This window comes from Lolium rigidum, chromosome 3 (assembly GCF_022539505.1).
Source record: "Lolium rigidum isolate FL_2022 chromosome 3, APGP_CSIRO_Lrig_0.1, whole genome shotgun sequence".
Lineage (NCBI taxonomy): Eukaryota > Viridiplantae > Streptophyta > Magnoliopsida > Poales > Poaceae > Lolium > Lolium rigidum.
Window position 1 is genome coordinate 200,732,869 of NC_061510.1, and position 22,264 is coordinate 200,755,132.

Sequence of the window (22,264 nt, forward strand, 5' to 3'; positions counted from 1 at the left end):
TGGCCGGCGGCGACGCGCTCCCAAATCGCCGGTCCGTGGGTGGCGGCGGAGCGGTGGGGAGATGTGTGCGACGGGCTTGTGTTTTGGGAGGCAGACAGGCGGGCCAGGGGCGGACAAGGGAGGACGCGAGCGACCAGCCTTTCGCGTTCGCGGCCACGCAAACTCGTCCAAGATTGGGCCGGGTTTGGGTCGTCCCGTACGCCGCGGCCATCCGTTTTAGGGATGGGTCCGCGCGCTGGGCCGCGGTTTTGTCCGTTTCGACCCATCCGGACGCGCGGGCGCGGGATGGGTCGCCCGGTTGGAGATGCCCTGAGACCCCCGGCCGTTCCGCCCAACGACGCGAGCAGCCGCATCGGCGGCCAGGTCGGCCTCCACGGATGGTCTCCACCGCGCAGCAACGATTCGTGGACAGTGGACAGTACAAGGTTACCTATGTGAAACTGTACCGGCAGTCCCATTGCTTAGATCTGATACCTTCATTTTTCATCCAAAGGCCCACAACCCACGGGTTCAGCCGGTGCACAGATTGCTCGGTTTCACTAGATACGCTCTCACCCGAACTAACCCTGACTCGAGAAGTCGAGATAACCGCGCGCTAGTGCGCTAGTGATTACCCTGCCCGCTTCCCCCTCCCACCCAAACAACCAATTCGTGCCGCCACGAGCCTTCTTCGTTGCGCGCCGCCGCCGCCGCTGCCTCCTTCTCTCCCATCCTCTCCCCAGGCTCGCTGCAAGGGGGCGCCACGCGACGCAAAGCGAGGGGGAAAGAAGCCGCCCCGAACCCCTAAAACCCTAGCCTAGAGGGTCCTCCTCTTGACCCTCCCCAATCGGGATTCAGCCAAGAACCGACGGTCACCGGATCCCATTCGCGCTCCGGGGCCAGAGAGGGAAAGATCCGGGATTTCGCCGGGTAGGAGATGGTGAGTTCTTGTGTTTCTTCCTCCCCCGAGGGTTCTTGGTTCGATGCGGGAGGGTCCTCGATTCATTCGCCTGACCCTTTTTTTTCTGCCGTTCTTGCTTTCCTCGTGGCGCAGTCGTCGGACATCAGGAAATGGTTCATGAAGCCGCACGACAAGAATGCTGGTGCGGCCAAGCCATCCGGCACCGGTACTGGCGCCGCCGCGGCCAAGAAGCCCGTGCTCAGCATTCCAGAGAAGCCCGCGCCATCTTCGGTACAATGCTTCATACCCTTGTTTCTGGTTACGCATTCTTTTCTTGGTATCGGTGTCTCTCTGATGGTTTTTCCGTTAGTTTGTTTTCTTGATGGATGGATTTCTAAGTAGACCTGCATGTAGCGAAGTACGAGTTTGCTCAGTGACCCCTAGTTTGGTCATTCTGGAAATTTTTAATTCATCCTGCTAATCATTATGGGTGTAATCTTTGTTGCGCATACCATTGATAATGTTCTCACGCTTCCAGAATATGCAAGGATTCTCGATTAAATTTTGTTAGTAAATTACACACATTATAAAGCTCATGAATTGGCTTCCACATTTGATGTTTGACGTCTCTCAGTTCATGTGAATCATTAGTAATCTGATGAATACTGGATTGTGCAGGTGTCTGGCAGTCAAGATGCTTCAGCTAGAAGGAAGACAAGCAAGTACTTCGCACCCAAAACAGAAAAAGATTCAGATGTTACCGACAAGAGTTTGCCTAAAAGAAAACTTCACAAAAGCAGCGACCAACTTGAGGATGACAGCAAGCCTTTGGCAGCAAACAGAGTCCTTAAGGCTGAAGAAGAAGACGACGACGATGACTTTGTGGCGCCTTCCAAAAGGAAAACCCCTGTGAAGCCACCACCATCAAAGAAGTTGAAGGCTGCATCTAATGATGATGACGAGGATGAAAGGATGGATGAAGATGCCAAGACCCCTTCCAAAGCAGCTGGAAGGGGAAGAGGGAGGGGAAGGGGAGGAAGAGGAGCAGTCCATGCAAAGACTGCTACTCCTGATGATGATGTTGGTGGTGGGGAGGACAGGATGGATGAAGATGCTAAGACTCCCTCCAAATCAACTGGAAGGGGAAGAGGAAGGGGAAGGGGTGGAAGAGGCGGAGGAACAGCTCATGGAAAGACTACTGGTCTTGATGATGATGCTGAGGAGGACAGGATGGATGAAGATGATAAGACCCCTTCCAAAGCAGCTGGAAGGGGAAGGGGAGGAAGAGGAGCAGGATCTACTCCTGGGGGAAGAGGGAGAGGAGGGGGTGGGAGAGGTTTCATGAATTTTGGTGAAAGGAAGGATCCTCCTCACAAAGGGGAGAAGGTAAATCATAATTGTTGTCACATCAATAGTTTCTGAAAAAACCCAACGGCAAACATTTTATTCCATGTTCTGTAGGAAGTCCCAGAGGGTGCCCCTGACTGTTTAGCTGGTCTGACATTTGTCATAAGTGGCACTCTTGACAGGTGCGGGTACTTTCTTCGTTGATATCAAGTGCTTTGTCTTATGATCATGCAACTACCAGTATGCGTAACTATTCTAGCAATTCCAGCTTTCCTGATGGAGATGATACTTACAATAAACCATCATACTTCTCTTTTTTTGCAGTCTTGAACGGGAGGAAGCAGGTGATGTAATAAAGCGTTATGGCGGCCGTGTGACTGGCTCTATTAGTAAAAGGACGGTATGTGTAGCACTATATAGCTAGCTGCTGTAAGTGTTAATTGTCTATCATTGCTGTGTGTTGACATTGCTTGTTGACAGAATTACCTGTTGGCTGATGAAGACGTTGGTGGTGTGAAATCTAACAAAGCAAAAGATCTGGGGTATTATTTGCTTTGTTTTGAAAAGGATGCTGCGAGCTTGTTTAAGTTGTCACCTCTTCATACATGCTCACGTTTGTTGCAGGGTCCCATTCTTGACTGAAGATGGTTTATTTGATATGATCCGGAAATCAAAGCCTGCAAAGGCTCCTGCAAACAAACATGAAAATAACAGCAACTCTGAAAAGCTACAGAAATCACAGACGAAGAGCTCTCCAGTTAAAGTTGAAAAAAGAGGTAACCAGGAACTTCTGGATTGTAATGAATCTATAGTTCTATAGCACATACACATTCCTGCTTAGTTGCATGAACTTGAACGTGATTGTAGTGTTTGTTCTGTCTTCTTTCTCTCTAACACCGTGTATGTTACTTTGATCTTACAAATATCATATCCATTTGTATGATTTTTTCTTCATATTTATCACTTCTCATGTTGTTAATGCTTATGCAAATATGGTTTCTGAATCTTCAGCTGTTGAGCAAGTCAGTACCATGGACAAGAGTATTGCATCAAAGAGTGAAATTGCTTCCACTAACAACCAAAAGGCCAAGGTTGTTGACCGTGGTTCTTTGCAATGGACAGAAAAATATCGGCCAAAAGTTCCGAACGACATAGTAGGCAACCAATCAATGGTGAGAAGTTTCGCTTTTGGTTATTTTGGTCATGTACATGTATGGACAAGCAACTTAGTTTGAATAAACTTTTGATACATAGGTTAAACAACTTCATGATTGGTTGAAAAGTTGGGAGGAACAATTCCTTCATCCTGGCCAAAAGGGTAAAGGAAAGAAGCAAACCGATGGTGGAGCTAAAAAGGCTGTATTGCTGAGTGGACCTCCAGGTATTGGTAAGACCACAACTGCAAAAGTTGTCAGTCAGATGCTTGGATTGCAGGCCATTGAGGTTTGTCTTTTTTCTTACGTATAATACTTATTTATCTTTTGGACAACTATTTGTTCTTTATTTACCTCTGAGACATAAATTAAAATGATGTATTCATAACAGGTTAATGCAAGTGATAGCCGCGGTAAAGCAGACTCCAAGATCGAGAAAGGTGTTGGGGGGAGCACATCAAATTCTATCAAAGAGCTTATCAGCAATGCCACTCTCAATTATAGTGACAACCGGTCTGTACCATAGACCATATGATGAACTTTTTGTACCCTTGACCCTTGATTTTATTTTTGTGATAATAAAGTGTCGAACAATTTCACAGGACAAAGAAGCCTAAGGCTGTACTAATCATGGATGAAGTTGACGGTATGTCTGCTGGCGATAGGGGTGGAGTTGCTGATCTTATTGCCAGCATCAAGATATCCAAGATTCCTATAGTTTGCATTTGCAATGACCGTTTTAGCCAGAAATTGAAGAGCCTTGTAAATTACTGTTTGCTACTCAACTTCAGGAAACCAACAAAGCAACAGGTTATTTCATGCCACATTCGTATTAATAATGATTTATGTAAAGTATTATTAGTTTTCCTACTGTTGTCTATTACCTTGTTATTGCCCTTACTGCTGACTTGACAACTGACATGCTGTTCTCACTTCTAAGTTGCTTGCAATATCTAGGCAGAGATGTTATTAGCGTGCTGCTACTCATTTTATCCCATACAAATCGTCTGTTTAATCTTGTTTTCCTGAACATAAGAAAACATGGTTATCTCATGTAAAGGTTCTTCCTGGTTTATTTTTTCCATCTCCTCACACTATATATATTAAGATGGAACATGCTTACTGCTATTTGCACAAAAGTTTGTACTTTGGGGTTGGTTCTAACTTCTGTACTCAACAGATGGGTAAGAGGTTGATGGAGATTGCCAGAAAGGAAGGTATTCAAGCTCAAGAGGTGTGCTCAATATGCTCTCAGAGTTCTGTTATTCCAATCATCGATCAAAACTTCAAAAACACATGAATAGTATCACAATTAATTTGAACTTAAATTAAATATAGCTTCCTTTACGTGTATGTTTCCATTACTATGCTTTTCAGTTTCAGTTGCTAATATATGGTTTTCTCATCTGCTAGAATGCGATGGAAGAGCTTGCAGAAAGAGTACATGGAGATATTCGCATGGCACTCAACCATTTGCAATACATGAGTCTCTCACAGTCTGTGGTCAAATATGATGATATAAGATTACGCCTTAATAGTAGTGCCAAAGATGAAGATATCTCTCCATTCACGGCTGTGGACAAGTATGATCCTTCTTTAGTGTATCAGATTGTATTCTATGGAGTTATTTAGTATTTTTATAGTCAGTTTTTCTATGATCTGTTCATGTTTATTGATTAATATGCCTGTGGTGTCATAAAAGTGTCCTGTCTAATTTGGTAAGTTTTAAAGATGACCAAAGTTCCTGATTACTCTACTCTACTCTACTGGTCGCTCTTTTTTGATATTTCTAATATCCTATAGGGATGACTACTGATTTGTCTTGGAAATTATATCACATAATGGCAGGGTAGATGGGTATAGTTTGTTCATGCTTTTGTGTTCTTTTCAGGGAAGAATGAAACTATATTGTTCATGTTTTTGCATTTTATATGGAAATATTTTCTATTGAGTTTTGAACCAAAGTTCACCCTTTTCTAGGTCCTACTGTTTATCCATTGCAAAAACACATAATGCTGCTGCGGATGATAAAATTCAGTTGACGGTTTCATTCCGTGCTAAATAGATTTAGGATAAGACCTTTGTACATGTACTGAGTTGCAGCCCTAGAGATTTTGGTGATTTTAATATAAAAATGTTTCAAAATAGTTTTTTGTAGCGGCTAAGCATGCAAATTCCCAACTATTTTAGACACTTGAAGTTGGAACTATTTGCTCCTGCAATTTATTAGTTTTGTAGCGGCTAACATGTAATTTCCCAATTATAGACACTCGAAGTTGGAACTGTTTGCTCCTGTAATTCGTTAGTTCACTTCTATTTGTTTTTGGATTTGATAGGGATTTAATCAGCTGTTTTTTTTCATTCACCTAGTTGTATGCTAGCTCCTATCAGATTAAATATATTTGCGGTTATAATTGGTTACTTAGCATTTTTTGCATGCCGCCTTTATGTTCATGGCTATATATTCAACTTCCAGGCTGTTCGGTTTCAATGGTGGGAGACTAAGGATGGATGAGAGAATGGATTTGAGCATGAGCGATCCTGATTTAGTTCCCTTGATTATACAGGTTTGGAATTCGATAGTATAAATTTGTTTACTCATCTGTACAAGCGCATCCTTGTTTGCATCATGAGATTTTTTGGGTTTCTATGGATTTCTTTTTTACATACTTAATGCAGAGCTATTAATTAATAATAATAGTGTATCATGTCTTTCAATCTAGAATCTGAACTCTTATTTGTGCAATCAAATCCTACCTTGAGTGATAAGCCTAAAACGCATCCTACGTTTTCTGTTGCAAATTTAAGATTTTGTGAATCTTATTTTCCTGACAGAATAAGTTATTTCCAATCCTACAAGTAGGCAGCCACATGCCACACCCCTAAGTGCTAAGCTTAGCTGGCAGTGACGCTTGGAGGCCCGTTGCTCCTGTTGAAGCCCACAACCGCGCCTCTGAACGAATTGAGAATCAGATAACTTAAGTTTGTGCCATCAGAGGCTAGACTTTTTCTCTGGAAGGCTGGATGCTTGCTTCCAAGTTTCTATCATCCCAGCTTTTATATGAAGAAAAGTTTCCGCCATTGTTGGCTGTACTGAACTCAAATATTTAGCTGAGTTGGTGTGTGCTAGAGCTGCGTACAAATTTATGCTCTAAGGCTGATTTTGTCTTTTAATTGTCCTGACAGTAGTTATTTTTTCCCAATTCAAAGCTGATGATGCACCCATTCTCTGTTGCTTCTGTGGTATGCCCGGCTACATTCATGCGCTAACATGTGCCCGTTATAGGAAAATTATATAAATTATCGGCCTAGCGCTGTGGGGAAGGATGACAGTGGAGTTAAAAGAATGAACTATCTTGCCCGTGCCGCTGAGTCTCTAGCAGACGGTGATATTGTTAATGTACAAATAAGAAGATATCGGCAGTGGCAGCTGTCCCAAGCTGCTTGTTTTGCTTCATCTATAGTACCGTATGTACATTGATTTATCCAGATGATTTGATTTATCCAAATGTTCCAACCAAGATTACTAATCTCTTTAAAACAATTCCAGTGCAGCTTTGATGCATGGAAATAGAGAAGTCCTTGAAGCAGTAAAGTTCAAACCCTAACCATCCATTATCATTATTATTTCTACTTTTTTTTCTTGTTTTCTGAAGACTAAATTGAATTTTTTTGCAGGGTGAACGGAACTTTAATAGGTTTGGTGGATGGTTGGGCAAGTACTCAACTACCAACAAAAACAAAAGACTAATGGAAGATGTCCATAGTCATATTCTTGCATCGCAGCAAGCAAATGTGGACAGGTGGGTACTTTTACACAACTTGAGTTTTATCACTGTTTGACTGGTCTTCTGCGGCTTTCTTTTAATATTCTCATTTCCAATGTATTATGTAATTGTTGGTTAAGACAGGCCGCCTACTTGTTTACTTGTTTCTTATCTGGTAACCTGTCATGAATAATATGCCCAATCTTAATTTTGCATATTAGACGTTTGGTGAACCCTATCTTCTATGTTCGCTAAGAAATTAATAACCTTTTTAATCTTTGTGGCTGTCAATGAGCTGAAATAAATTAACGTTAGCCACTAAGTTTTACGAACTCCGGAAGTAAGAAGTGAGACTGCTGATTTGACTAGGCAGGCACACTTCATGTCATTGTCGGCATTGAATGCATCATTTCACATTTAAGTTCATGTATTAATTGTAAAATCTGTTCTTTCCCTTTAACCACAAGAAACCATGTTCTTCACTGGTAAAAGTATGCTACTTATGTACATTGCTTGATGGCTAGTACAATTAGCGTTTTCTAATTAAACCCTTCTCAAATCAGGAAATAAAATTCTAATCCCGTACCAGGCCGCACCACAGGTCCCCACCCTGATTGATACAGACCATCTGCCCTGGCCCCCCATCCCTAACCCCACTCCCCTCGTCCCAATCCTGCACACTGCTGCCGTCTCTCCACACGCGGCGCCCCCTGAATCCTACTCCGGCCGCCATCTTCCCTTCAGCTCCCGACGCGGCCGGCTGGAAGGAGACGTCCCCTGCATTCCCATTGAAGCCGGAAGAGCCTGGACCTCCAGCGACACCCTCCTTGCCCCCATTCTCCGCCGCCGCCGGACAGGGAGAGGGCCACTGCTCGCTGCCCCCATTCTCCGCCGCCGCCGGGACTCTCGCACCGATGCCGCAGTCTAGCTATTCCCCATCCCCCACCCAGGCTTTCTCGTCGCCATGTTCTGGAAACGGGAAACGGCGCGGCCCCGTGCCTCCATTAGCGCCGCGACGTTATAGTGGAGTGCGGGTTGATAAAGAAAAACCTCATGGTTATTTTGCAAAATCTCCGTTCCGACGCTTTTTTCGGATCGGAGGGAGTAATAACTCAATGAACATTGAAAAATAAAAAATATATCGGTTTTTTTCTTGATTTGTTGCTTTATCACCCGGGACCACAATGAAACTATAAGGACCATAGTGTCACCTGCTAGGAAAAATGTACGGGCCTTCCTGATGTAATTACTTTTGAACAATTGCCTTCATAGTGAGCGAATTAAAGGGTTCCTTACCCTTCTCTTAACCTGCCTAGCTGGCATTTTAAAGATAAAAACTACTCCATCTGATACATATGGATCAGAGGGATCAGGGATCATGTTTTTCTACTCAAACCATGGTGCTCATCGTTTGTGTGGCAAGCATTGACCAAAACTTGGGATCTTTTGACAATGTTTTAACTTGAAACAACATAATTTGATCTTAAACTGGATCTGTGCTATGTTTTATTGTAGTCTAAGTTTTATAATTGTTGGCAACTGCAGGGAGGCGTTGAGGCTGGATTATCTCACTCTTCTCTTGAGACAATTGACTGGCCCACTGAAGACAATGCCTAAGGTATTGTTATCATAAATCATGATGTGCTATATGAATAGACTCCATTTGTCATTGTATTCCAGTATACTTAAAATGTTCCTTTTCGGACTTATCGTGATCATTCACTGAATTAGTGAAGCATGGAAAGATTTTTGTTCAAAGCTTCAATAGAAGATTCATTAAGTATTATCTGTCAACTGCTGGGCTGGTTCAAACGTACTGTTGCATATTGTTTGAATTGCATATCTTACAGATGTGCTTCTCATGAGGAAATACTGCGTGATGAATTAGCTCATTTTTAAACGTAATATTTTTTCTTATTTAATAATTTTGGCAAAGAGCTGGTCAATTTGACACAAAGGCTTGCACCCATGTGCTTTCTTAATTCAACTATTACCATCTTAGATTTTGTATATCCTTTGTTGGCAAAATATGGGGAACATTTTTCCACACTCTACATGCACTTGACACGGTCAATTTGACACAAAGGCTTGCACCCATGTGCTTTCTTAATTCAACTATTACCATCTTAGATTTTGTATATCCTTTGTTGGCAAAATATGGGGAACATTTTTCCACACTCTACATGCACTTGACACTTCAGTTTAACAACTTAGTGCTGTAATCCAACCATTTTTTTGTAATGCAGTAATCATGCAGTGCATTTCCTGTGCAGGAACTTTTATTTTAAAACTCTGGTGGTGATCTCATATTTGTTAATTCGTGCAGGATGAAGCTGTCCAAAAAGTGGTGGAGTTTATGGATACTTACTGTTTAACCCAGGAAGACTTTGACACACTTGTTGAATTATCCAAATTTAAGGTTGGTGATTATTATTCTAAAAGCTCTTGATGTTTTCCTCCATCTAATGGTATTCATTAACCGTCTCTTTGAGTGGCAATGTTACATAATACAAATAAGTTTTGCGAGTAGCTTTTCTGTAACTCTATATGTTGCATTGTGCTAATGAGGACTTCTGAATTGATTTTGATGACTTGTTTGAGTTGCAACTGTTGCGTTCATCATATGGACTGAAAATTGCTTGAGTACATCAATGAAATATTAAGCTTGTGAGTGTGTATTCAAGTTCATCATATGAACGGAAAATTGCTTGAGTACATCAATGAAATATTAAGCTTGTGAAATGAAAACTCATGCAATAGAGATGACAATGCGGTTGCAAACGTAAAATACAATAACGATACCGTGAATCTTCTTGGCTGTATTGTGCATTTGCAGTGTCACGGTAATTGGGTATTAGGTCCACAGACTTTAGCCTGTTTCTGGGGTTGTATTGGTGATTTAAAAAGTAGTTTCATTAGAAAAGTTCAGTTCAGAAGTTTATAACTAACGCTCAGTATACTCAAACTGTGAGCATGGATTAATGTCTTAGTTGAGTAAACTTGTTTGAATATAATTGGTGTTGACATCTTTGCTTCTGATGGTGCTGCTCAATATGTTTTTGTTTGGCAGGGTCATCCAAATCCTATGGATGGTATTCAACCAGCTGTTAAAAGTGCCTTGACGAAGGCTTACAAACAAGGAAGTAGTTGTCGTGTTATTCGATCAGCAGATCAAATAAATATCCCAGGCATGAAAAAAACATTAAAGAAACGAGTAGCAGCAATCTTGGAGCCATTGGATGAGAGTTTGCCTGAAGAAAATGGAGTAGCATCAGCTGAAGGTGATGAAGACGAAGCTTCTGATGCTGAAAATGATGGTATGTGCTTTCTTCTTGGTCAATAAACAGATAAGGGTTTTAAGGTAAGGATAAACATAATGCATAAGTAGAATTTGTTGATGCTTAACACTTGTATGCGTTGAGTGATCTGTTTGACCAGGGATGAATTTATATCTTTATATGCATTTGGTGCCAGCATGTACTGCCATACCATCATCGTATACTCCCTCCGTCCATAAAAGGATGTCTTAGATTTGTCTAAATTTGAATGTATCTGTACACTAATCTGTAACATTTTTTTGTTCTTTAATCTGTAACATGCCATGTAGGCCTTTAGCCAGTGAAACTACAATGGAGCTGCTGTTGTGATTCAAGTAGCAGCATGCTGTGGTGATCAATAATTTCTGCAGCGTGTGTTGTTGTTTAACCGCTGCTCTGTTTGTCTATCAGATGAACTTGCTGCTGGTGACTCGAAGCCGACACTGGACCTGCAGAGTGATAAGAAGAAAGGTTACTTGTCATTTTCTGCCTTTTTTGTCGCCAGTGTTGTCTCGGCATATAAGTGGCTCTAACTAATTTGTAATTTTGATCCTTCTCCCATAGGAATTCAAGTGCAGCTGGACCTGAAGACCAATGGCAACGGGTCAAGTGCAAAGAAGGCGCCAGCAAAATCAAAAGCTTCAGGGTCTGCAGGAGGCTCAGCCGGGAAGAGAAAGAGGTAGTCCGCAGCGAGTCTGAGGTGCTGGAGCAGAATGGGGTTCAAAATTTGTCTTGTACATACCCTTGTAGGGAGTAGGCAACGGTGTATCTGCTCCAGATGTTCGTTACCTCGGTCCATAGTAGTTGTGCTTCATTGTATTGGCATTTAGCCTGCCTGCCAGAAGCGAGAGAACCAACTTGACTTGCTGTTTCTTTCTGCTCACAGCGTTTTGTTAAGTATTTGGTCACGAGCTGTTGACTTTGCTTCTGTATCTGATGTAGTTTCTTTATGTTTTTTCTAGCAACTGATTGCCCTCCTGACCTTCAACTTCCAACTTCCAACCTTGCCGTGTATGTGCTCGTTTGTGCTGCTGTTTGAGTATTTGGTCACGAGATACTGTCTTTTCTTCCTTATCTGATGCACCATGGCCATCACCTACTTGCAGCAATTCGATATTAACTAATTAATTAACTCTAACAATGCATTACTTATTTGAAAGATCAGTTGCATGAGTATATTTTCCGTATTTTAGTGTGATATCGATGCAACCCGTAGCAACGCACGTGTATTCAGCTAGTTTGAAGTAATTTCACAATTGAATCTGACCAGAAAGCATTACTAGTAACAGGGAAAAACCGGGAGAAATCTGAACATAGAGCATTGCTGTCCAAAAATTATATGTGTTTCTGTCCAAAAATAATCTAGAGGAATATTACAGGGAGAAATCGATCTTGCTGCGCACATCCAGAATATTTTTTGGGGAAAAATTACTACCTGATGAAGTGGAAGACGAGCACATGCTCCCTCATGGCGAGCTGCATCACCGCCAGCTTGTTCTTCGAGCTGTCGTACTCGAGGTCGAGGCCGACGAACTTGATATCCTCCTCCTCGAGCCAACACTCGTACTTCTCTAGGACTAGATCCACTCTATTGGGCTCGTTCGTGTACACCGCCTCGATCCATGTCGCGCCATGAGCATGCACATGGACGGTCTCCGTCGTTTGCTTGCCGTCGTCCATGGCTCGGAGGGGCTCGTTGCTGGCGTTGGCTCCCATGGACTAGCTAAAGAGTGGAGGGCTTTTTGAGAGAGAGGGATGAGGAAGAGAGACAGGCGGAGGGGGCAAAGTGGGGGCAGAGTGTGGACTGAAGTAGCAAAAGGGGACTTTTCGAGTACGGAGGATCTTTCCTAGCTATTTCTCTTTTTTGTGTGTGCGGCGGTTCGATCTTATTATCCGCGGCAGTCCCACAGGTCAGTGCCCCTTTCCCCTCCCCTGCACCGGCCCTTCTCTCTCACAGGTCACTATCCACTCCGGCCCTTCTCTCTCCAGGCACTCCTCTCTCCCAACCACCTCTGCTTCTCTGCGCGCAGTCGCCTCTCCCAACCGCTCCGTCGCCAAGCGCCGCGTCCGTCGACAACCTCCGCGTCCAAGATCTGCGCGCAGGACTCAGGTTTGAATCGATCCAATCCCCATTTTTTTCGTGTGGTTATGCTAGATCGAACTGGTTGTCGATTGAATGGATGACGAACCCTAATCTAATCTTGCCGTTCTTTGCATCAGTTTGTTCCTTGCTTGCCTTTGGGTGTTGTCGTTTAATGCCGGTGATTTATCTAGGGTTGTACTGTATCAAATCGGCGAGTAGAGCGAAGCGGCCGGGAGATTTTTTAGGGAGTTTTCCTAGCGGAGATTGATTTTCCTAGCTAGGATTTATCCTAGCGGAGATCTTGTTTCCTGGCAAATGCATGCTCCAGCTGGTTCATTTCCTAGCTCTTTTGGCTATTTGAGATTCAACTAGATGCTACTGTACAGTTCAATTAATTTTCTATCATCTAATTGTTCACTGTCATTAGGGATTTATAACTGCTACTAGTGCAAATTTGGCAATTTATCATCATTAATTGCTCATTGTTTAATTATATCATCATTCCTCGTTGTTTAGCTATTAGTGCTATTTATAATTATATATCATGTAATTGTGTTCACTGTTTATTAGGTTGATACCATGGACCAACATGAGGTTTGTATCTCCAGCCAAGAAGGCCGCTGACATTGTCGACATCAGCTCATCCTCCGAAGGTGATGGTGCTGCAGCTAGGATTCATGCTAGTGTAGTTAGGCATGAGAAAGAAAGTGATGGTGATGCTAGTCCTGGTGATCAGCATGAGAAAGATGATGCTGCTGCTGCTAGAGTTGTTGTCAAGCTGACTCGTCGAGGTAAAATATATACCATGCATGGAGCATATTAATTCTAGTTGCAGGATAGGTAAAATGCTGTGTTATTCTTGGGCAGTCCTTCCTCTCTCATGCAGGATATATGTATATATATATACCATGGAGCATATATTAATTATAGTTGCAGGATAGTAAAATGCTGTGTTAGTCTTGGGCAATTAATCCTTTCTCTCTCATGCATGCATGATATATACCATGGAGCATATTAAGATAGGTAAAATGTTGTGTTAGTCTTGGGCAATCCTTCCTCTCTTGATTTCCTTAATTATATGTAGGTCCCAAGATAAAAGGGGGTAAGACATTTGACAGGTATTGTGTCTTTCCCAACCTGGTGGAAATGACCCCCGAACAAGTAGAAACCCTGAAATATCAAGTTACCAAAAGGCGCCCCGCAATTCCTTTCTATATTTGCACTATAAGCAAGTACAGAGACAAGGGAAATCCAAAATGGTAAATAATGACTACACCTCAAGGATGTTTTTGCATCTTTATTTGTTGACAATGACTACATTTGGCTCAAGTTTTGAATGCATCTTATAATTAATCTGCAGTATTTCACAAGGAAGTTCACCCAGAAATACATCTTGAGGCATGTGGACCTTCCACCTGGTGATGTTGTTGGCGTCAGAAACCCACCGGCGGGCAGTGACTGGCAACACAGTAGAGCCGGGAACAACTAGGGCTGCGGCTGGCCCCAGTCCCTCAGAGCGACGGCCCGCAAAGCCTCCTGGTCACACGTCCGATGCTATCGCAAGGGCGTGCCACCCGACCTATACCCGGTCGAGGAAGGTGTTGGATGATGCCTCGCTTAGTTTCCTGCATGGCATACACGTAAACGTTAAATACGAGCCTCGATCGGCTCTTCGAGGTTATCTCCGTGAATCGGCTCAAGGAGCCGATCCACCCATGATTCGTACAAGGTGTCCGAATATATGGTGGTCCCGCTTGATCAAGATAAAGTTAAAACGATCTACGACGATTTAGGGTTTTCACCGCATTATCGGATCATCCTACTCACGATTGGGCCTCGCGCTCGCGTACGGTGGCTCGTAAGCCGATCCTAGACAGGGCCTAAAAACCAACACGAGGTTGATCCCCGAACGTCCTGTCTAGGGCTAGCGAACTCCACCCTACACGCCGCTGGATCCTCCAACCCTTTGTAAGGCCTAACTATTGCGGATGTTAAACTAATCCTTGATGAACAAGGAGCAACCGTAACGGATCGGATCTACTAAACTATGATCAAGCGGGTGCCGCCCCTACACCTAAGACAGGTGTAAGGGCGGCTAGATGTATAAGGGTTGCACTACGACAAGCATATGATACGAAGAACAATGCTAACCCTAACACATCTAAGATAACTACGTTGCTCGCCATAAAAAGGCTTCAACACGAGCAACGCATGAACAACGTGGGTAGGCTTGTGCTGCCTAGATCGCAAGATGCGATCTAGGCAGCATGGTGCTTACCGGAGAAACCCTCGAGACGAAGGAGTTGGCGATGCGCCGAGATTTGTTTGTGTTGAACGTTGGTTGTTGTTTATTCCATAAACCCTAGATACATATTTATAGTCCAAGGGACTTTCTAATTCGGGCGTGCACCTAACCGTGCACGGGTAACACTCTATCCCCTAACCGACTCGTAATCTAATATGTTACAGATACACGGGCAAGTAGCCCAAACTTGGTACACAAGGCCGATTCACGTATTTCTTCCATGTATATTCTCCAAACCCATCTTGATCGCGGCCCATCTCCTGATTTAGCCAAAATCTGGTGATAACACATGCCCCCCTGGTTTTGGTAATGATAATTTCAAAACCACTCGCTTTTCCTCCGAGGGGTCATGTCGTGGCGGAGCGGAACCGTCGCGAGTATTTTCCATCATGACAACTTGCCTTCCCAACTTCTCTCGCACGATTTGACAGTTTTTTGGCACCACCTCCTTGAAAACTGTTCGAACATTAAATCCCCACTTCTTTTATTTAACCGCACCGAACAGTTCTCCTCCTCATCCTCTCCGCATCAGCACTCCAAAAGCCCTTCTGCGCACCATGTCTTCCTCTTCCTCCACCTCATCGGAACTTTCCCTTGGGTCCTCCTCCTCCCGCGAGACGCCGCCGGACATTCGCGCACCAGAAGAATGGGACCTGGAGGACCACGCCTCCTCCATCTGGTCCGAGGACGACAAGTCCTTGACCAGTGGGGAGAGCGACCTCCGCTTCCTCGCCGACGGGGAATCGGAGGAGGAGAGCGATGACGATCGCTTCTCCTGGGATGACTTCACCACTTCCGAGGAGGTGAGGGACGAGGGGGAGAAGGAGGACGACGACGACAGCCCCTCCGACGAGCCGCCGGCCAAGCGCCACTGCCCCTGGCCGGGGAATCTCAGCGACTACGACAGCGACGATGACGACGACGACGAGGAGGATGAGGACAACGAAGGTCCCGCCGGCGGCCGCTACAGCAGCGACGACGAGCCCGCCGGGAGCAGCGCCGATAGTGGCGACGAGGGTGATGACGAGGGCAGCGACGGCCCGTAGATAGGACCCTTAGTATAGGATCGGCAGTAGTAGACGGGGCAATGTATCCCCTTAGTACTCCCTTTTGAGAGCAATCAGCTCTTCTATGTAAGAAATCTGGTTTATCAATGAAGAAATTCCCCAATTTGATTTTGCCGATTTCCTTTATGCCAATTTAGCCGATTTCCCTTCATACTGATTCCGCCGATCGTCACTTAGCCAATGCTTAATGAGCCGATGACAACGCATCGGTCTCTCATGATCTATTCTCCATCCTTTTGACGTCGGAGTGATCGTGAACTCGCTCAAAGCTCAAAAGCCGATGTTAACCTCACTCCTTCACGATCCATCTTTCGCCTTTCCCGACCGATGACCTTGAGCTCTGGCGGACAACGAAGCAGATCAACGCCTTTACGAGAGCCCCAGAACCGCTGCTGAAACGACTTGATGCTGAAGCCGCTACCTCTGGACCATTCAAATATTCAGTGATACTCTTCAAACCCGCCCAATCCTCTTAAAAAAAAAGTTATGATGGAGGGCCATCCAATGAAATCTCAGTCGGCTTCTTAAGAACAGAATATCCACGCAGTCAGTCGCCCCCCTGAGCCTCCATTGAGGCGAAAACAACAGTGGGCTGACGAAACGTGTCACCATCGGTTTCCAAGTCATGATGCAGCACCAGCCGATTTCACCAAAATCGGCTCCCTATAGCAAAGGGTCCTTCAGGACAAGCTGCCCCCCGAGCCTCAGTCAAGGCGAGCAAGGTAGTGAGTCAGCCCAATGTGCCGCCATTGGCCTCAAATCATAACGCAAAGCCAGCCGATTTCAACAAGATCGGCTTCCCAGAGCAGAGAACCTTCAGGGTGAGCTGCCCCCCGAGCTTCTTCCCTTCAGTGGATCTGATGCAACCCACCCTTAACCTGATCTGCCCATCTATGCTGCTTTTGGCATTGTTCTTGAAGAGAAGATCTGAGCCATTAAACCACTCCATTGAGGAGTTCTTTCATTAGAGTCTCTCTTCGTGGCCCACTTCCTGCTCCATTGACCCTCTGATTGTAACAGGTATACCTCTTGAGTCGACGGCCATGCATCGGCTTTATATCCTCAAGGCGATGTCTGCTGCATCGGCTGTGCTTAAAATTTTTTGAATTTTTTACGGCCGATTTATGTATCGGCCCCCATACTTCAATACCCATCATCAAAGGATATCTTAGGCTGCTGGGCTCTTGAAAGATACTCCTTCTTTATATCCTCGTGTTTATCCACCTAGATGCCCCCCTGAGCCGATTCTGTCAAGAGAATTGATGGTATCGGCTCTTTAGGTATTCCCCGTTGGATCAAATGTTGAACCCAAGCAGAATGGAAGGTGAGGATAATTTTGGCCGATTGCTGGAATCGGCCTCCACGTTGCTTGTTCGATGAAGGTTTTGTAATGTTCCTCCATAAACTTTTTGGGGCCGATCACAAGGATCAGCCTCGCCACATTCGTCCATCGACGTTTGCTTTGTTACACGGTCAGGCCGGTGGATAAAACCAGCCTAACCCCGTTCTTTGTCACGTCGATGCGCTCGCAGTCGTCCAAATTGATGCCTGAGAGTGGCTCTTGGCCTGATGTCTCCCAAACGTCCATGCCACCGTTGAAATCTCGACCGAATCATCTCGCGTGGACGACTTCTACTTCATCTCCATCCCACCGTATTAGGCATTGGTGCATCGTGGATGGAATGCAACGATTGGCGTGGATCCAATCTCTCCCTAGTAGGACAAGCATAGGTACTCTTGCTCGTCGACAATAAAGAACGTCGTAGGGACAGTTTTCCTTCCTACGGTCGGATCCACATTCGAACACCTTGTGCGTCGGATGCTTGGCCGTTGAAATCGCTCGATGTTACATTGGTCTTGATCAGATCCGAGCTGGAGCGTCCCAACCGACGTAGCATGGAGTATGGCATAATGTTAATCGCCGCTCCGGTGTCTACCAACATCTTGTTGACAGGCTGCCCATTGATGTAGCCTCGCAAGTACAGGGCCTTCAGATGCCTGTAACTTCTTTCTCGCGGCTTCTCAAAGATGACCGGCCGTGGGCCGCAGTCCAATTGTGCCACAAGTGCTTCGCACAATCCTTGAGCGCTAAACTCCGTTGGAAGGATGAAGACCATGTTTGTGCCAGCCGATGTCTCATCATCGGCTTTCCTTTGCTTGGGGCGCCACTCTTTTCTTTGTGGCCGACCTTCTTCGTCCGGGGTTCGCTGAATTTTGGCGGCCGGATCAGGCCGTGCCTTCCTCAACGTGTGCAGGTATAATCTTTCAGCTTCCTCCAACCCACGCAGACGCTGAACCCTTTGCTTCTGGGAACGGCTGAGCCCATCAGGGCACCACCTTGGCCGATGATACTTATCATCATCGTCCTCCAGTTCCTCGAGACCTTCCACCCGAGCGGACTCAGCGTGCTTGGTCCGAGGCGGGAGAGGCCCTAGACGCTTGAACACGGACACGTTAGCTGCATCCTTCTTCCTTTGTTTACATTCTGGGCAATTGCCGATTGTTGGCAATCGGCTCATTCCTGAATCCCAGCAGTGTCTGAAGAAGGGGCAGTCCCAGTGCCTATCCACGTCGTCTTGCTCCCTCGACTTTTCTTTGGCGTGGCGCTCGTATCGCTCCTCGTCGTGATCATGCCGACGACGTCTACTATCGTCCCTAGCCAGACGATCTTCATCATCATCATCGTTGTATCGCCGGCGTTGGTCATACTGGCTCACATACTTGTTGAGGAGGTGATCAGAGAGAGGTCGCTGATATCTTATGTTTTTCACTTCTCCCTCTGTGACGTAGCGCTTGCCGTCTTGGCGGAGCCGATCGCGTGGAGCGGCTTCCTCTCGTATCTTTGCTATGAGAGCAGCTGCCCTCATCTCCGTCCTTACCAGAGTGGTTCCCAAGCCCTACCATGTTGATATTGCACGAGAGATTTGGCTGGCACCCTCCATGGTAAGTATACTCCACCACATTAACGACGTATGCCGGTGAACTCGGCACTTCCGGTGCTGCTGATGCGCATGACAACGGTGGACGGGACTGGAGTGGCACCTCTCCTTGACAGGTCCCGCGAGCTGGTCTTGGCTGATGGCTCATAACTTCCTGGATCACGCGCAGAGCGACACGCTCGAAAGTGTTTACCAGGCTCTCAGAGTGGCGGTGCAGCGAATGAGCCACCATGAAGCTGATCTCCTGACGCAGCGACCTGGTACGTTCTTCGGACGGGGTGGAAAGGTCCACTCCATCGAGTGCGCCTTCAGGTGAGAACCCCTTCCACCTGACGCCATGGGAGCGGGTTCTGTGGAAAGAGCCGATGAGTTCGGCTTCGAGGACCGCCTTGATCTCGTCATGCTTCTTCTTGAGCTCGTCGGTCAGATCCTCATACTTGACCGGAGTGCTTTCCGCCATCTCGGATGTAGATGGCGACGCGGTGGATGTCGAAGATTGTCCCACCGGGCGTGCCAGAATGTGTTGGCGTCAGAAACCCACCGGCGGGCAGTGACTGGCAACACAGTAGAGCCGGGAACAACTAGGGCTGCGGCTGGCCCCGGCCCTCGCAGCGACGGCCCGCAAAGCCTCCTCGGTCACACGTCCGATGCTATCGCAAGGGCGTGCCACCCGACCTATACCCGGTCGGGAAGGTGTTGGATGATGCCTCGCTTAGTTTCCTCGCATGGCATACACGTAAACGTTAAATACGAGCCTCGATCGGCTCTTCAGGTTATCCTGTGAATCGGCTCAAGGAGCCGATCCACCCATGATTCGTACAAGGTGTCCGAATATATGGTGGTCCTGCTTGATCAAGATAAAGTTAAAACGATCTACGACGATTTAGGGTTTTCACCGCATAATCGGATCATCCTACTCACGATTGGGCCTCGCGCTCGCGTACGGTGACCGTAAGCCGATCCTAGACAGGGCCTAAAAACCAACACGAGGTTGATCCCCGAAACGTCCTCTCTAGGGCTAGCCAACTCCACCCTACACGCCGCTGGATCCTCCAACCCTTTGTAAGGCCTAACTATTGCGGATGTTAAACTAATCCTTGATGAACAAGGAGCAACCGTAACGGATCGGATCTACTAAACTATGATCAAGCGGGTGCCGCCCCTACACCTAAGACAGGTGTAAGGGCGGCTAGATGTATAAGGGTTGCACTACGACAAGCATATGATACGAAGAACAATGCTAACCCTAACACATCTAAGATAACTACGTTGCTCGCCATCAAAAGGCTTCGAGCACGAGCAACGCATGAACAACGTGGGTAGGCTTAGTGCTGCCTAGATCGCAAGATGCGATCTAGGCAGCATGGTGCTTACCGGAGAAACCCTCGAGACGAAGGAGTTGGCGATGCGCCGAGATTTGTTTGTGTTGAACGTTGGTTGTTGTTTATTCCATAAACCCTAGATACATATTTATAGTCCAAGGGACTTTCTAATTCAGGCGTGCACCTAACCGTGCACGGGTAACACTCTATCCCCTAACCGACACGTAATCTAATATGTTACAGATACACGGGCAAGTAGCCCAAACTTGGTACACAAGGCCGATTCACGTATTTCTTCCATGTATATTCTCCAAACCCATCTTGATCGCGGCCCATCTCCTGATTTAGCCAAAATCTGGTGATAACAGATGTGCAAGTCTCTTTCAAGAAGGGATATGCTGTGGAAGTGAGGATGATCATGGGAAAATGGAAGAATGCAGGTGCACTGATGACAACCAACTAGAGAGCTATGGTGGAGAAGATCAACATGCATGAGAATGATATTTTCATGTTTTGGTTCCGCAATCACTCCTGCGGTGGTATGAGGTGTTGTGTTAGAAAGCTCATCTCGATCTTCTAGCGACAGGCTGGAGGTTATTGTAATGAAGTAGTAGTAGTATGTATGTGCTTGAGCTCAAGTATATGAGCGTTGAACCTCTCTGACTGATCTGGTGCTACTATGATCTTATGTCGTCCTTTTGGTATGTAATATATGTGCTCATGTAATGAGCGGTGAACCAATCTTATCTCGTACTATCTTGCTAATGGCCTTTTGGTCTATGCAATGTGCGTTGAACTCCGTGCTATATATATGTGTTCTTTTGGTACTATATATATGTAATGCTTATATAGTTTGCTGCAATAATGCTCTTTTGGTGCTCCATATAAATGTTATGCTTAGATAGTTTGCTGCAATAATAATGCTTTTTTGGTGCTCTATAGAAATGTGCTTTTGGTACTATGTAATGAGCTCAAGGCCTTAGCTCTTTTTTTATTGGTGCATCTGGTGCGAAATTAATCTTTCTTCTTTTTCTAAAAGCTTTCCTAGATAAACTATGTAAATCGGAAGTCTAGTTATAGACAAGATCACTCGCACAGACTCTTCCGGTTAACCGGCACCACCACCCATCTAGAGGTCCTGGGTTCGAGTCTCGAGGCCTCACATTTTTTCACTTCTTTTTTTGGCGGCCGGAGAAGCCCAAAATCCCCTGCTCAGTTCCCAACCCTAGCCAAAATCCCCCGCTCAGCCATAATTCCAAAATTCCCCGCTCAGCTCCCAACCCTAGCCAAAATCCCCCGCTCAGCCAGATGCCCCCAAATCGAAATCCCTCGCATGTCACTTAGCAAAAATCAAAATCCCTCCGCCGACGAGGAGGTGGAGGCAGAGGTGGCCGGCGGAAGCGGAGGCGGCCGGCGGCGGAGGCCGACGGCGGAAGCGCTGCGGTCAAGCAAGTGGGCGTCCTCCTGGGCAGTGGATCTCCATGAGCCCCTCTCGATGATGAGCCCCTCTCCACGATGAGCCCCTCCGCATCTCCAGGTCCGCACCCCTTTCCTCTCTCCCTTCTCGATCTGTTCTTCTCCGCCGCCAGTCTGCTGTATGAACAAAATTGGAACTGCTCTACACTGCTTGAAATTGGAACTTCTGTACAAAATCCAGCTTATGAAAAAAATCGAAATATTTGGGATCCAATGTCTGCTGTTACTAGTTTTTGTATGAAATTGGATCATTGAACTACTGTCATTGCTTGAAACTGGAACTGATGTGCATTTAGCTTTCCCTAGCAAGAATTGCACATAATTTTCCTTATGGTTGCTAGCTGTATGCTTGGTTGAATTCCATATGGACATTGATTGAATTCTAATTGCAACATTTTTGGTCATGGGCAGATGGACAGACGCTGGATTACAATACGAATTAGAAGGCTTTCCACCGAGCACACAAATGGAGTGCGCGATTTTATGCAGTTTGTTCGCTTAAGTTTTGCCGATGATGCTGTTGCGGTCAGAAACCCACCGGCGGGCAGCGACTGGCAACACCGTAGAGCCGGGAACAACTAGGGCTGCGGCTGGCCCCAGTCCCTCA

At 45.8% G+C, this 22,264-nt stretch overlaps 1 protein-coding gene across 1 annotated transcript; it reads left to right on the plus strand.

Moving 5' to 3' along the window:
• Window positions 1–645: 645 nt before the first annotated feature.
• Window positions 646–11,460, plus strand: LOC124702894 (replication factor C subunit 1-like). Its single transcript, XM_047235065.1, has 22 exons — window positions 646–919; window positions 1,034–1,171; window positions 1,559–2,266; window positions 2,342–2,409; window positions 2,552–2,627; window positions 2,708–2,769; window positions 2,852–3,003; window positions 3,239–3,399; window positions 3,482–3,670; window positions 3,773–3,894; window positions 3,984–4,191; window positions 4,562–4,615; window positions 4,795–4,964; window positions 5,858–5,948; window positions 6,668–6,849; window positions 6,932–6,971; window positions 7,060–7,184; window positions 8,694–8,766; window positions 9,475–9,567; window positions 10,219–10,465; window positions 10,877–10,936; window positions 11,030–11,460. The coding sequence occupies exons 1-22, from the start codon at window positions 917–919 to the stop codon at window positions 11,146–11,148; spliced, it is 3,141 nt and encodes a 1,046-aa protein (XP_047091021.1). The 5' UTR covers window positions 646–916; the 3' UTR covers window positions 11,149–11,460.
• The last annotated feature ends 10,804 nt before the right edge of the window (window positions 11,461–22,264 follow it).

Excerpts from the sequence above, each read along its gene's own strand:
- LOC124702894 (XM_047235065.1), top strand. Across the intron at positions 7,185-8,693 it reads CAGCAAGCAAATGTGGACAG|GGAGGCGTTGAGGCTGGATT; the intron begins GTGGGTACTTTT and ends TGGCAACTGCAG. Across the intron at positions 9,568-10,218 it reads TTGAATTATCCAAATTTAAG|GGTCATCCAAATCCTATGGA; the intron begins GTTGGTGATTAT and ends TTTGTTTGGCAG.